Source organism: Nymphalis io, chromosome 3, assembly GCF_905147045.1.
Source record: "Nymphalis io chromosome 3, ilAglIoxx1.1, whole genome shotgun sequence".
NCBI lineage: Eukaryota > Metazoa > Arthropoda > Insecta > Lepidoptera > Nymphalidae > Nymphalis > Nymphalis io.
In genome coordinates, this window is record NC_065890.1 from 1,280,253 (window position 1) to 1,295,598 (window position 15,346).

General features: G+C 42.0%; 1 protein-coding gene across 4 annotated transcripts; it reads left to right on the forward strand.

The window, feature by feature from the left end:
* Positions 1-250: 250 nt before the first annotated feature.
* Positions 251-15,263, forward strand: LOC126780985 (enhancer of mRNA-decapping protein 4). 4 transcript variants are annotated; one of them, XM_050505714.1, is made up of 23 exons: positions 251-441; positions 830-1,035; positions 1,115-1,221; positions 1,447-1,556; positions 2,036-2,181; positions 2,300-2,523; positions 2,764-2,876; positions 2,989-3,293; positions 3,523-3,629; positions 3,958-4,108; positions 4,428-4,537; positions 7,931-8,019; positions 8,718-8,836; positions 8,965-9,095; positions 9,219-9,375; positions 9,631-9,825; positions 10,068-10,203; positions 10,322-10,502; positions 10,630-10,795; positions 10,933-11,098; positions 11,204-11,312; positions 12,844-13,067; positions 13,198-15,263. In XM_050505714.1, exons 1-23 carry the CDS (start codon positions 392-394, stop codon positions 13,385-13,387), a joined length of 3,492 nt encoding a protein of 1,163 aa, XP_050361671.1. In that variant the 5' UTR covers positions 251-391; the 3' UTR covers positions 13,388-15,263. The 4 variants fall into 4 exon arrangements, with proteins under 4 accessions (XP_050361671.1, XP_050361672.1, XP_050361673.1 ...); XM_050505715.1 differs by having other exon boundaries at positions 8,718-8,800; XM_050505716.1 differs by having other exon boundaries at positions 3,994-4,108.
* Positions 15,264-15,346: the final 83 nt, after the last annotated feature.

Sequence of the window (15,346 nt, forward strand, 5' to 3'; positions counted from 1 at the left end):
TGTGTTCTAAGTGCCTATAGATAATAAATAGAATCTTACTGTCACTTAGTGTGTTAAAAAGTTATTCGATGTAACATAAAAATATTTTTATTTTAAATAATATACACCAAATATATTATATGGACTTAGTGCTTTACGTAAAAACTCACGCTATGAAATAGTTTTTTGAAAAATGTAACATATTTTTAATTAGTTGAAAATGTCAGATTACAAATTCAAGTTAAACTCGTAAAACGAACCGAATCTCATTTTATGTCGAATGGCTGTCGGCTTCAGTGTCGAGTTCGTGAATTAATTTAATCAACTTTTTATGCAAATATACTAACTATTTTACTGATAAATTAACTTCTAGTTTTGTGATTAATGTGTAAGCTTGAAGCTTAATGCAAAAATGCAACCTACGACAATGCTTCCAAAACTTACAGATACAACGCAAACGATGTAAGTAACTTTGTATTTAAAATTTGCTTATGTGATATTTTTAGGAAAAAAGCGTTTAACTTTTCTCCAATAAAATTATGCCTTAATTATAAAGAACACAGTATAACATAAACTCACTAAATATAGGTATAATATAAATACGAACTTGATATAACCTGCTAAAGTTTAAATTGGTGTCGTGAAAGCAGATTATCTGCATCGAAAATGTTACTTCGCTTAAAATGAGAGATCTTGCAATTAAATCTACTACGTATACAAAAAATATTGCTCAAATAAAATTGGTGGTTAAAGCTTATTAAATTAATTTGCTTAAACATATTAGTGTGATGAATTTTATAACTTCAAATAATAAATATACTAGTTTTACATATGAATTACGTGTCTCTAGCTCATTTTCGGAGGGTGATGGTGTCTGTAGTTCAGAAGTTTATGCATCAGATGTAGTAGTAACAACTAATGCTGGTAACCATAACCATGGTAGTTCTAAAGTGAAGCTGAAGAATCTTGTGGACTACAATTGGGAGCCCAAGTTCTACCCAGGCCAGTTATTGGCAGTTCACATTAGTGGCAAATACTTAGCATATAGTATCAAAGGTAAGATTATTTTTGTAATATATAGTTGTACTCTTAAGATTTGACTAAGTGATTAAATTAAATGATTTCTTTTTTCTAGCACCCAATGCTGCTAACCCTGGCACATGGAATGGAATGGTTCGTGTAGTATATAACCCTGAACCAGGCATTGATAGAAGAACACTTATCAAAGGCATGAAAGGGGAGGTTAGTATCTTTCTATCAAGTTAAATAAAAATAAATTATTTACAGAAAACAGAATTGCATCTTTGGTTTCTGTGTGCCTTTTAAGTAAGGTGTTGTCCAACTCTCATCATTGAACTTGACCTGTTGCCACCCTAGACCTATTTTTCAATTTTACAATAATATATATAAGAAATCTAAATATATAATATTAACATTGTCCTTCCTTGCATTCTTTTTTTATTACAGGTGCAAGATCTTGCTTTCGCACATATTCCAAATCAAGTTGTCTTGGCCAGTATTGATGAGATGGGAAACTTTTATATACATGAAATTGAAGTCACTGAAAGTGGACTCCGGTAATACTCGTTGAATTATTATTCATAAAAAAACAAAGATAGTTTTTAGTAGCATGAATGGCTTATAAACTATGTATTATATATTCCAATGGTAAGAGGAGTAAAGATGAACAAATCATAGATACATATTCCAAGCAATTTGCTCTCATGCAAAAAGTTCTGCTTTATTAGGTGCTATAAACAGTTCTAGATTAATATATTTTTATTTATAATACAAATCTATTTCAGTTAACTACTTATTTTCACTTTAATGTTACTATTAAACTTCTAGTAGCAACTTCGTCGAAATTCGAAAATGCCATTTTTTGATGAATCCAAAATCAATGCCACAGAAAATTAAGAAGTTAACACATAATGTTATTTCAAATGCAAGTCAATGTTGTTATACCTTCTTTTGCCATCGGAACCAATTGATTCATACCACCAGTTGAACCAGTTAATATTTTAAGCGAGCGAGTTCACTTTGATGAACTTTACAGTTGCACTCTATCGGCGGAGGTGCGCGAGGACACCGGCGTGGGTGGCAGCACGCACCGCGTAGTGTGGTGTCCTTACATTCCCGACGAGGACGACGCACCCGACGACGACGTGGCACGTCTGTTGCTCACCACGCACGCCAACCAGGGTCAGTACCACTGCATCTACTGCACTGGCTCGCATGAATCGTTAAAACAATAATTTTATAGTCGACTTAAAATGACATTACCTTAGTTCATTACGGACATAATGAATATTGTCGCCAGCCCGCATGTGGAACATCCGCGCGTGCTCGGCGCTGTGCGGCGCGGCGGGCGGCGCGGGCGGCGCGGGCGGCGCGGGCGGCGCGCTGGGCGCGGGCGCGGCGCTGGCGAGCGGCGCGGGGCGCGGCGCGGGCGCGCACGGGGGCGCCGTGCTGGCGGCCGCCTTCTCGCCCGACGGCACGGCGCTCGCCACCGCCGCCGCGGACGGATACGTCATGTTCGCGCAGGTACGCTCCCGATGGTCCGGGAATGTTAACTTTCCTCGTCGTTCTGGTCGGCGTGGATGTGGGTTGCGAAGATGGCTTTTATAAATATGCTATCTTCATAGATACATTTTATGTCTAAAATATTTTTTGCACTCCAAGGTTAGTGTTATCGTATATAAGATTGTATTTCCATTACAATATCCTCAACAAATGTAGAATACCTAACCTAACCAATCATTGTGTATTGATGCTCATTCACAGGTTTACATGAACAACGAGAGCAGCCCGCGTTGCTTACACAAGTGGCAGCCGCACGGGGGCAAACCCCTCAGCTGTCTCTTCTTCCTTGACAACCACAAGAATTACAACACAGAGTAAGTTCTAATCTAAAACAATAAGAGTTATGGATACAACAACCGTATTACATGCTCAAAATTTATAATGAATCTATTTTAATATCTAACCAATACATTTTTTTTATTTTAGCGTCCAATTCTGGAAGTTTGCTGTAACCGGTGCTGAAAATAATACATCCATCAAAATTTGGTCATGCAAATCATGGAACTGTCTCCAATCAATTACATTCTCTCCTTCCCTGGGCGCAGAGACCCTGGGCATGAAGGCTATGTTGGATACCAGTGCTAGCTACTTATTACTATCTGATTTTAAGACAAGAAGTCTTTATGTGTTAAACATGGCCAGAGACAGTGAGGACATGATGGCCTATTGCAAAAGTATATCTGAGTTCCTCTTGCCTTACCCCGTGTTGAGTTTCTGTATCGTCGATGCCGGTGAGTAGACAGTGTATATGAGTAATTGAGCCACTCGATGATAAGTGGAAACAAATGTCCATTTAAATTGGCAATGTAACCATCATGACCACCTTTTTAAATTGCAGCACAAGGGTACATTAATCTCAGGTGCAAAATAATACTATATGGCCCTATTTAATATGATACATCAAGAAGAATAAAATAGAAGTAAGTATTATAATGTTAATAATCACTTATTTCCTTACAGAGGAGCAACTGGTGAAGTGCGAGTCGAGCTGCGACGACCCCTTTCACACCAACGGCTCCAGCGGAGACGTGGGCGACTCGCCCGACGACTTCGAGGTGCACCACGAGGTGAGATACATTCTAATTCTATAGTATATTACACACGCACGCTCACACTCACGTACGCACACACGCACGTACGCACACTCACACATACGCACACTCACACGTACGCACACTCACACGTACGCACACTCACACGTACGCACACACATACGTACGCAAACACACACTTATACACGCATTCTTTATTATTATTTCTTCCACCTAAATTCAATTATCATTATGATATATTATACGTGCGTATAATATATCATAATGGTAATTGAATAGATGGTATTTTATTTTTTTATTTTGTTGGTATGTAACTATAATTTGTTCGTATGGTGTGTGTAAGTCGGTTGAGTCCCCACACCACGATGTGTGTGTGCAGGAGGAGGGCGAGCGTCGCGTGCGCTTGCGCCTGTACATCGTGCAGCCCAAAGGGCTGCAGGAGGGGGAGCTTATCTACGCGCCGCGACTGCAGAGGAACTCGTTGCCGTTGCACGGTATGTGCTTGCACTCGCCAAAACTGTGTGATGTTTTAGCTGGCTGTTATATATGCATATTTATAGATTTATATTTATCTATTTTATAGATTTAGCTAAAGAGCATTATTAACTATTTTGTATGTTCGTATTTTTTGTAAAATTTTGTTATCGAAAAGGTAAACTTCATTTCAACAATAGCGACATATCACAAGTTTTTTTTAATGACCATTTCTCCAAAATAAGCGACAATCGTAGATAACAAATTCGTTATTGGTATTAAATTTGAAAAAAAATAGAAGTGTGGGGATGTTCGTAAGATCAACCTACGATGTTGCAGATCTAGAGCAGCTGTCGCTGGAGGAGGGCACGACGGCGGAAGGCGAGCTGCCAACCAGCATCCTGCAGCAGCAGACGCAGCAACTCAAGAGCCTGCTCATGCGTTCGCAGGTCTGTTGCAGGTGTCGTTTGTGAGAGCCTAACCTAATACGCAACACTACAGATCGTTCAATCTTCGATGAAGTGCCCCTCCCCCCCTTTTTTCCACTAGCTACAATCCAAGCGTGCAATGTAAGCTGCAAAGCTCACGTCTTCATGAATTGAACTAGCTATATAAAGATCTGACATTGCCTGTTCCGATGAGATTATCATCATCAGCCGAAAGACGTCCACTGCTGGACAAAGGCCTCCCCCAAGGATTTCCACGTTGGCCGATCTTGCGCTGCCCGCATCCAACGGCTTCCCGCGACTCGTTCTAAGTCGTCGGTCCACCTTGTAGGTGGCCTGCCCACGCTGCGTCTTCCGGTTCGTGGTCGCCACTCGAGAACCTTTCTGCCCCAGCGGCCGTCGGTTCTGCGAGCAATGTGCCCCGCCCACTGCCACTTCAATTTAGCAATTCTTCGGGCTATGTCGGTTACTTTGGTTCGCCTGCGGATTTCATCATTTCTGATTCGATCTCGCAGAGAAACTCCGAGCATAGCCCTCTCCATTGCCCTTTGAGTGACCTTGAGCCTTCTTATGAGGCCCATTGTGAGCGACCACGTCTCTGATCCATACGTCATCACTGGCAACACACACTGGTCGAAGACTTTCGACTTGAGACACTGCGGTATTTGGGATGAGAAGATATCGTGTAGCTTCCCGAACGCTGCCCAGCCGAGTTGAATTCGACGATTTACCTCTTTCTCGAAGTTGGACCTACCTAGTTGGATGGTCTGACCTAGGTAGACATAGTTGTCTACAACTTCGAGTGCAGAATTTCCAACCTTGACTTGAGTGGGTGCAACATGGATGTTCGACATGATTTTCGTCTTGTCCATGTTCATTTTTAGACCCACTTGTTGGGAAACCCTGCTGAGGTCATCGAGCATAGTGCCGAGGTCTTCCAAGGTCTCAGCCATAATTACAATGTCATCGGCAAATCGAAGATGAGTGATGTACTCGCCGTTAATATTGATGCCAAGTCCGTTCCAGTCCAGAAGCTTGAAAACATCTTCCAATGCAGCGGTAAACAGTTTCGGAGATATCACGTCTCCCTGTCTTACACCTCTCTGCAGTTGGATAGGTTTTGAGTTCTGATCCTGGAGTCGGATCGACATGGTGGCGTTCTCGTACAAGCACTTTAACACCCTGATATACCGATAATCAATTTGGCACCTTTGAAGAGAATTCAGCACAGCCCAGGTTTCGATCGAATCAAAGGCTTTCTCATAGTCCACAAACGCTAAGCAAAGTGGCTGGTTATACTCCTCAGTCTTCTGTATAACTTGCCGCAGCGTATGTATGTGGTCTATGGTGCTAAAGCCTTTCCGGAATCCGGCTTGTTCGGGTGGCTGGAAGTCGTCAAGCCTTTGCTCGAGACGATTCGTAATGACTCTCGAAAACAACTTGTAAACATGACTCAGCAGTGAGATGGGCCTGTAATTCTTCAGAAGGGTTTTATCACCCTTCTTAAAGAAAAGTACCACCACACTTCTGTGCCATGCTTTTGGCGTTTGACCTTTGGCAATGACGGAGTTAAAAAGCCTCTGAAGAGCCCTGAGGATCGGTGTACCACCCGCCTTCAGAAGCTCGGCTGTAATACCATCATCACCAGGTGCCTTGTTGTTTTTGAGTTGTCCGAGAGCCATTCTAATCTCGAAAAGACTGACGTCCTGAAAATCTTCAGTGTAGTGTCGGGTTAGTCTTGCTCTGGGATCTGCAGCATGACTACTGACAGGTAATTGAGCTGTCGTGTACAGCTGACCGTAGAACTTCTCAACCTCTTCCAACAGCTCAGATCTTGACGTGACTATTCTGCCATCCTCAGTTTTCAGCCTTGTCAGTTGACTCTGACCAACAGACAGATCTCTGGCGAACACTTTAGAGCCTTTGTTCCGCTCGATGGCCTCTTTAATGCGCATTGTATTAAATTGGCGAGTGTCGCGAGTTAGAGACTTTGAAATCCGTCTGTTGATCAGCCGATAGCCGGCAGCATCAGCTGGGGACGTCAGAATCATTTTCCGTCTTTCCTCCATAAGCCGTAGGGTAGAGGCAGAGATCTTTTTGGTTCCTTTTGTACGGCTGGTCTTGAAGGTCTTAGACCCAGCCGTACGGACAGTTTCCACAAGCCTGTCGTTGTATGTGTCCACTTCCTCGCAGTCTGCTAGGCAATCGAATCGGTTTTGGAGTTCGAGCTGAAAGGCTTCGGGATTTCGGATTTGAAGAGGTGATGGTCGGAGCGTAGACTTCATCAGTCGGGACCTCTGGAGTTTAACATTGATATTTAACGAGCCTCTTACGAGTCTGTGATCGCTCCCAGTTTTGACTGCATTGATCACGGAGACGTCATTAAATATTTGTCTTCTCGTCGACAAGATGAAGTCTATCTCATTCTTGGTTTTCCCATCAGGGCTCACCCAGGTCCATTTACGCTGACCTGGCTTCTTGAAAAAGGAGTTCATCATAAAGAGTCCCTCCTTCTCCATAAAGTCGGCCAACATCTGGCCCCGAGTGTTGCGGTCTCCAATTCCATGAGGTCCCACCTTTAACTCATCACCGAATCGTTTGCCCAGCTTCGCGTTGAAGTCCCCCATTACAACAGTGAAATGAGTCTTGTTGGTATGTATGGCTTTAGATAAATCCTCATACATGACCTCAACCTCATCGTCGGAGTGTGTCGAAGTCGGCGCGTATACCTGTATGACCTTCAAAGAATACCGCTTGGTGATTCTGAGTATAAGGTACGCCACCCTAGCCGACACACTCTCGATTTTCACAACGTTGTTAACGAGGTACTTGTGGACTATGAACCCGACACCACCTTGAGACAGTTGATCGCCCTCTCGGAAATAGAGAAGGTTACCGGATTTCAGGATCATCGTATCCTCCCCCTGTCTTCGGACTTCGGATAATCCGACGATATCCCAGTGTAACCTGCTCAATTCTTCCTCCAGTTCGATGATCTTCTCGTCGGTCCGCAGTGTACGCGTGTTATATGTTGCCAGGGCCAGAGGTCGTCGGTGTTGGTAACACGAAATCTGCCGGGGATTCTTAGCACCCCCTGCCCCGCCGTTACCACAGCTGTTACCAAGGCTAGGAATAGCAGGGCTGCCGGGGACTAGGGGCCGTGGTTTAGTTGCGCGAATCATGAGGGGATATGCCATAATCGCCACGCTTGGCAGACGGGTTGGCGATCGCAGTAAGTTAGTCATAGTACTCAGAGAGACGCTGCTGCCCGTTCTCTGGTGTATATTCCCTCGGGTCGACTTCTACGCCCCCCACGGGATGAGATGGGGTGGTGATATTCGTCGCCGTCACCACACGGCAATGAGATGAGATTATAGTTTATAATAATATTTTCAGACTCAACCAGGTAGCTTAATCAGTCAACGGCCAGAATCTCCGACAACGATGCCGCCTCAACTGAATCTCATGACTCCTGATGCTTTTAGGTAAGTGGCAAGAAATTTAGAAACATTCCTGTTTAACAACACCATTGTTGTTCTACAGATTGCTGGTTGGAACAAAATAGCTTCCGAAGGATTTCCTCATGATGTTTTTCGTAATGATTGTGTGTTGTTCGTGTATGATAAACAGCACATCACATAGATGAAGCTATATATAAATATGAACATCCACTACAATTTCTTTTGACTTTATATTATCTGTATTATAAAGTTTTTTACCCGTTAATGAGTAAGGTTACAGGATATATTACTTCGTCTTACATCAATACAAAAGTATTAGTAAGCTATCAAATCATTAGGTAGGGCTTTGTGCAAGCTCGTCTGGGTAGGTACCACCCACTCATCAGATATTCTACCGCAAAACAGCAATACTTGATATTGTTGTGTTCCGGTTTGAAGGGTGAGTGAGCCAGTGTAATTACAGGCACAAGGGACATAAAATCTTAGTTCCCAAGGTTGTTGGCGCATTGGATATGTAAGCGATGGTTGACATTTCTGACAATGCCAATGTCTAAGAGCGTTGGTGACCACTTACCATCAGGTGGCCCATATGCTCGTCCGCCTTCCTATTCTATAAAAAAAAAAAAAACGGCGCACACATACATAGCGCTGCAATTAATTACAATAATTTTGATCGAGTAAATTTTATGTCCGACCTCTTAATAATTATTTTGATTTGACAGTTCACCGGGTAAGAGGGAAGACGACAACCCGCCCCTGTCAGCCACTCCGGAAATCAATAATAAACCAAGAGTTTCCACTGGAGGTACATACCACGATACTATCAATATTAAGCAGGCTGGTTAGCTATTTGATTTTTTAAAAATTTTTATATGTACATAATATTTATGTTGAAATTTGTATTATAATTACGCAAAGACTACGGAGTGTGAGGCTCGATTTACAAAATAAGTATCTAAATGGTCACAGGACTGGTGCCGGCGGAGGAGGGCGAGGAGTGTGCGGGCGCGGCGGGGGGGAAGGCGTCGGGCGGCTCCAGCCCCAGCCGGGAGGTGCAGCAGATCATGTCGCACACCACCACGCCCTTCTACACGGACATGGTAAATCTAAGTGCCCTTACAACTTGCCATTTATCATACTCATCATTTCAGTGTGTATTGAAACTGATACAATAACGGTTCAAAATTGTAAAGGGTCACTGCAATATATTATATATTAATCAGGAAGAAGAAGAGGAAGTTTCGAAGCAGACCCCGCCGCTGGAGGTTGAAGTAGTCGCCAATGAGACCAGCGCCGACGGGGCCTGCGAACCGTTCTATACGTCTGAACTATTTACGACACCTGAAAAGCCACCTCCGCCTGCCAAGCTGACGCATGCCAGTAACATATCATTTTTACTAGCTGTTCTTAATAATATTATAAACGTTTTAATGGATAGACACTAATATTTATGTACATATTAATAAAGAATATAAAAATAGAAAACGACACGGTCACGTAATAGAATACATGGAGTTCAATTAAAGATGGTGGAATAAGCACAAGCAAACTTTCTCTTTAAATAGCGGTGGGATATTTTTACGTACTATACTACTGCTACCGTTATATTTGTTAACACATTAAATGGCTCTCCAGACAGTGACACGTCGTGGCCGCAAATATCACTCGCTCAGATAACGGAAGCTAATCAGAGGAAAGCCTCCAGCGAGAAGTCCAGCACGCAGTCGCTGAGCGCCCCGCCGCCCGCCAGCGCGCCCGACAGGCTGCTCGCTGACGACGCCACCAAGACCCGCCTCGAATCGCTCGAGCAAAAATTGGACATACTAACTGGTAGGATAATAAGATTCAAATGTGAATACTTACTACTGCTATAGCAGGCCCTCGATAGGTTGGTCTGCTCATGCAACAGTGCGTAGGAGCGAACGCTCCTGGGACAATAATGCACTCGGTTCAAACACTATATTGTCAATGCTGAATGACTTAACTAACGTTTCTCGTGTTAAGTTATAGTTTTATCTAATTGCGGCCACCGACGGCGGATCACCTACAAGTACATCGGATGTCGCCCACAGAGCTGGTGTCGACGCAGTCCCGCGAGCTGCGCGCGCTGCGCGGCGACGTGTGCGGGCCGCGCGCGCAGCTGGACGACGCGCTGCTCGCGCACGCGCAGCGCACCGCCGGCGCCGTCGACTCCGCGCTCGCGGCCGGGTACTGCCCGCTTATATTTGCTACACTTGCGACTAATCTACGACAATATCAAAAGCATGAATTGTATTTTGAACACTTAGAAGTGCCGTGAGTGACGTTAGGTCTGTGCCCGTGTCAGGTGGGAGCGCATTTCGCGGCTGAGCGAGGCGACGAGCGCGCAGGCGGCGGCGGCGGCGGGCGCGGGGGCGGCGCGGGCGCTGGAGCCTCTGGCGCGCGCGCTGGAGCACGAGCTGGCCGCCAAGCTGACCGCGACCGACCGCCTATTGAGGGACAACATCGAGAAGCTCGCCAGCAGCAAGGTACCGTCTGCTATCGATATTCACGCTTACGTTACAAGTTTTAAGTTTCTAATCGAATTAATCGCAATAAAGAAATGTATATCGGGCATTTTACTTTTATAGTTAAATTTGTAAATGTATCCTCCAGACGGTAATGGAGCGGCTGAGCACTGCCATCGCGACGTCGCTGACGGAGATGGTGCGCGAGTCGTTCCGCTCCGCGCTGTTCGAGAGCGTGGTGCCCGTCATGGAGAAGGCGCACGCGCAGATCTTCCGGCAGATCAACCACGCCTTCCAGACCGGCACCAAGGAATGTACGTGGACATTCAGCTACATAGTCGATGAAAAACTACTAAATACCGTCACAGATGTTTAAAAACGCTAATTTTGGAACGTCAAAAGAAACAGGCGAAGGCGAATAAAACATAAAGCGTACCCGTGTCGCTTGCAGTCGCCGCCAACACGGAGGCGGCGGCGCGCGCGGCGGCGGAGCGCGGCGGCGCGGCGGGCGCGGGCGCCCTGCTGCGCGCGCTGGAGCGCCACGCCGACGCGCTGGCCCGCGCCGCGCCGCCGCAGCCGCAGCACTACGCCGCGCAGCTCCGCGACGTCGTGCACAGGTTGCCCGACATTCACTATCCGTCTTCCACCTCGCGTCTGTCGAGGAATTCCGCTCGCGTGGAGCCGTCGCAGCGCTCAATAATCATACAATTTTACGTGCGCAGCGTGCTGGAGAAGGAGGTGTCGTGGTGGCGCGAGCAGGCGCGCTCCGTGCAGATGTCGCGCGCGCACTCGCCCGCCACGCCCGCCGCGCCCTCCGTCGCCGACAGGCAGGTGGGACGGTGTTCAAGCGCGTTTGATTTCTTATTTTAAAAGACTATCAGAGTAAATAATCAGGAGAGTACTACACGTATATATTGAAAATAACGATTGAAACGATACAAGGTTTTTTTTGATGAATAAAATTAAAGCATCACGCTTGAAATAATTAATAATAAAATAAATATTATTAAAGATTGTTATAAAATAAATTTATACAATTTCATTTCAATCAGTTGGGTGTTTGGCAAAAAACTAGTTTAGAAAATCATCAACATCATTGGACCTCTTTTTGATTCGCCTTCCTATAAAGTTTGTGTAATAATAACACAATAAAAAATTGTACTAGTTCTTAAATTCGTACGAGAATTGCTACAGTAGCGCTACAAACTTGCATCGTGGGCGCTTGCTATATCTTGGTTCTAAGATTGTAGTTGCGAGCTTACACTTACGGCCCGCCATGTTATTGCGACTAAATGTATAGTACAATATAATTTTAGTGGTGCAGACATTTTAAATTCGAACTTCATCAAAACAACTATCGATATTTATAAGATGATTAATATTGTGATTTATATTATATTTTTACTGAATGTTTTATTAAAATTTAATTAAATATTATATATATATATATATATATAATATATAAAATATTATATTTATAATATTACATATAAAAATTATTTAATTAAAAATGTTATTTTTAATCTGTTACGTTATTTTTTTTTTCAATAAATATAAATCATGTTATTGAGATGTTTTATCTTTTACAGAACCATACGTCTGTGGAGGTAACTGTCACGAAACGAATAATTAATATTATAAAAACTTTGTAGTTACTTAAAACTGTTTTGTAACGCCCAGAGTAAAGTTAAGTTCATAATTTTTCAGAAGTCAACCCGTAACGCAAGGAACTGTGTTCAACAGTCTTTACCCTTCTTGCTCAGAGTATTCTCGTTCCTTCAAACTTTAATAGATACTTAACAGCTTACTATGTAATCAATAATAATAATTAGACTATATATATAAAAATATATAGAATAGTAAGTAGTTAATATAATTATAAGTTATTGTATGTAAATTTAGTCTTATAGAGTAAATATGGTCGAATCTATATACTATAGTCGTATATCGTAATATAATGAACTAGTTAAATTTTTATTCGTACTACAGCCATTTTTAAGCGTCCTTCCATCACTCTAACTATCACAGTTTAAGTAAAAAAAAGTAGTGCAAGTTTTTAAAAGTCCCATCTGCTAAGCGACAATCCAATACTCTCTCATATTAACCATTGCTAACATCGCCAATGCGTCACCAATCATGGGAACTAAGATATAATGTTTCTTGTGCCTGTTATTACGCCGACTCACCCACCATTCAAATCGGAACACAACAATACTAAGAATCGCCGCTACGATAGATTCGGAGATCGCTTTCGAAACACCATGACTGCTATGCTCCTTATCTCGTACAATTTCAAGTAGTCCGACTCGCTCAACACCATCTCGACTCCTCGACATAACACGAAGCGCCCTCCCCGCCGCAGATGCAGGTGAGCCAGATCCAGTCGCTGATGATGAGCGGCGACGTGAACGGCGCGTTCCAGCTGGCGCTGTCGGCGTCCGACCTCGCGCTGGTGGTGGCGGCGTGCCGCGCGGCCGAGCCGGCGCGCGTGCTGGGCCCGCCGTGCCGCCTCAAGCAGCACGTGCTGCTGTCGCTCGTGCAGCAGCTCGCCGCAGACATGACGCGCGACACGCACCTCAAGCACAGGTACGACCACCCGGCACCAGTGGAAAGTAACTTGCAATTTGTAAAGATGTCGATTATCATTTTATAAAATTATGAAAACTTAATTTTATATTTGGAATTTGCTTTTAAACAGTAAACTCTCATATTACAGATATCTTGAAGAGGCCGTGATGAACTTAGATACGTCAAATCCAGTTACACGTGAGCACTTGCCGGTCGTCATTAGAGAACTGCAGAAGCAAATAGTGGCCTTCCTGAACGCAAATCCAGGACACACTCTAAGCAGACAGTTCCGCATGTTGCTGATGGCCACGGAGTCGTTGGTCAAGAACAATGTCTGACCACGGCCCTGCTGTCACTGTCCCTGTGCCTACAGGACTATGCACTGATATTAGACTAGTGATGTGAAAATGTGACCCTGAGCGAAAGTGTTTAGTGTAAAAAAGTTACTAGTGAAAATAACACTATAAGACTATGATCAATTAATGCTGTGGCTCTAATGATTGTTTTTCTTTTTTTTTTCTTCTCATAAATAATTAACGCTTAACTATTGTTTTGTCAGATGAAAATATAACCATAAGATAAACATTTTCAATAAACATGTAATGATTGAAATGTAAAATTATAACCATTATTAGTATTATGATATTTGATCGATATATATATATGTAAATGTATCCAAATTTAGCTGGTATAATTTCATTTAAATTATTAAATGTTTTTTTTGTTCCTTTTTATGTAATTACTTGTGGTGCTGGCATTACTAAGAACTGTTTACATCATTTAGTCTACATGTCTAAATAATGAACATAAGGAAATGTCCAATCTCTTTTTTTGTAAAATGATCTCTACTGTTTAAGATTAATATCTGCCTATCTCACAAGAGATACATATATAAATTATATAGAATGGTATTATAGATCGTATATGTATCTCCTTGGAGACAGGCAAGCTTCCTCATGCTACTCTCCTCAATGGATAAGAACTGATTTAGTGTGTATACAATTATTAATGACAATAGTATTTTTTAGTGATAATGATAAATATAGATTGATAGTCTATTTGTTATGATATGAAAAAGCCAACAGCCACCTATGTCCATGTCATCTACATTATTTTTTATCCATTTTGGAGTTACTTTATATTAACATTAGATAAATCATTCAGTTTAAAAGTAACAGACCAGGTATTTAGTTTTATATTGGATATCTTTCATTCCTTTTTTTTAATTTAATTTAAACATTTATCAAAAAATATATATTCCACACACACTCTATTGAAAAGAACACAAATATTGTTACATTTAAGTAAATTATGTGACTGCTGTAAGCTCTTATAGTCATTAATATTATTTGTACAAAACTTACGACTGAGGTTACAATTGTCCTTGTAAATAATAAAATGTAAGTCGCTAGCTGTAGTTAATGTATTGTAGAGTCAACAAAGACGAATTATATCTATTTAAATATTATTTTTTATGAGAAATTGTTAAAATAATATTTATAAAACTTGTAATCTATATCATAAACTGGCGCTCGACCAAGATGTTCTAATATTGAATATCTTTATTCATTTTTATATTCAATTTATATAAGATAAATTAAAATTTGCAAAGAAAAAATATACAACATAACCTATAAATATGAAACTACCGGTATAATTGGACGTGACGATATTTTTAATTTTTTTTTTTATATAGTACACGTAGATGGACGAGCATATGGGCCACCTGATGGTAAGTGGTCTCCAATGCCCTTAGACATTGATACCAAGATGATACCAAGTGCTACTTTTTGCGGTACAATATCTGATGAGTGGGTGGTACCTACCTAGACGATCTTGCACAAAGCCTACCACCAGTAATAATTTGAATTATAAAATATATAAAAATAGCAAAGGGATATGAGAGGTTAATTGTATTTAGCTATAATAATGTCATCAGTAACAGTGCAATACAGCCCGTAAACATAAGACGAATTTCCCAATGCGCGACTGATTGATTCTTTCAATGTTGATTGTTGGGTTATTGTTAACAATTTCTCATCATCCAGTCGATATACGTCCTTGAAAAAAGCAGCTCTTGACTTGGTTCCAAACCAGTTAGAAACTCTAAGGAAATTAAAATTATATTATAATACCTTATAGGATTGTTAAAAGTGAAATTTTAAATACTCAAACTGTAATTTTGGTATGATTTCGTTGATAATAAAAGAAATTAAAGAAAATAAAAATTGTTTCTATAAGTTAACTGCCTCATTGGTCTATTGTTTATAAGGTTACACTCTACAGATGCAGAAGTC

Bases quoted from the DNA above. Each gene is read 5' to 3' on its own strand.
- LOC126780985 (XM_050505714.1), top strand. From the start codon at position 392: ATGCAACCTACGACAATGCTTCCAAAACTTACAGATACAACGCAAACG. The intron at 1,557-2,035 runs GTAATACTCGTT...TGAACTTTACAG, and splicing joins GTCACTGAAAGTGGACTCCG to TTGCACTCTATCGGCGGAGG. The intron at 9,376-9,630 runs GTAACATATCAT...ATGGCTCTCCAG, and splicing joins TGCCAAGCTGACGCATGCCA to ACAGTGACACGTCGTGGCCG.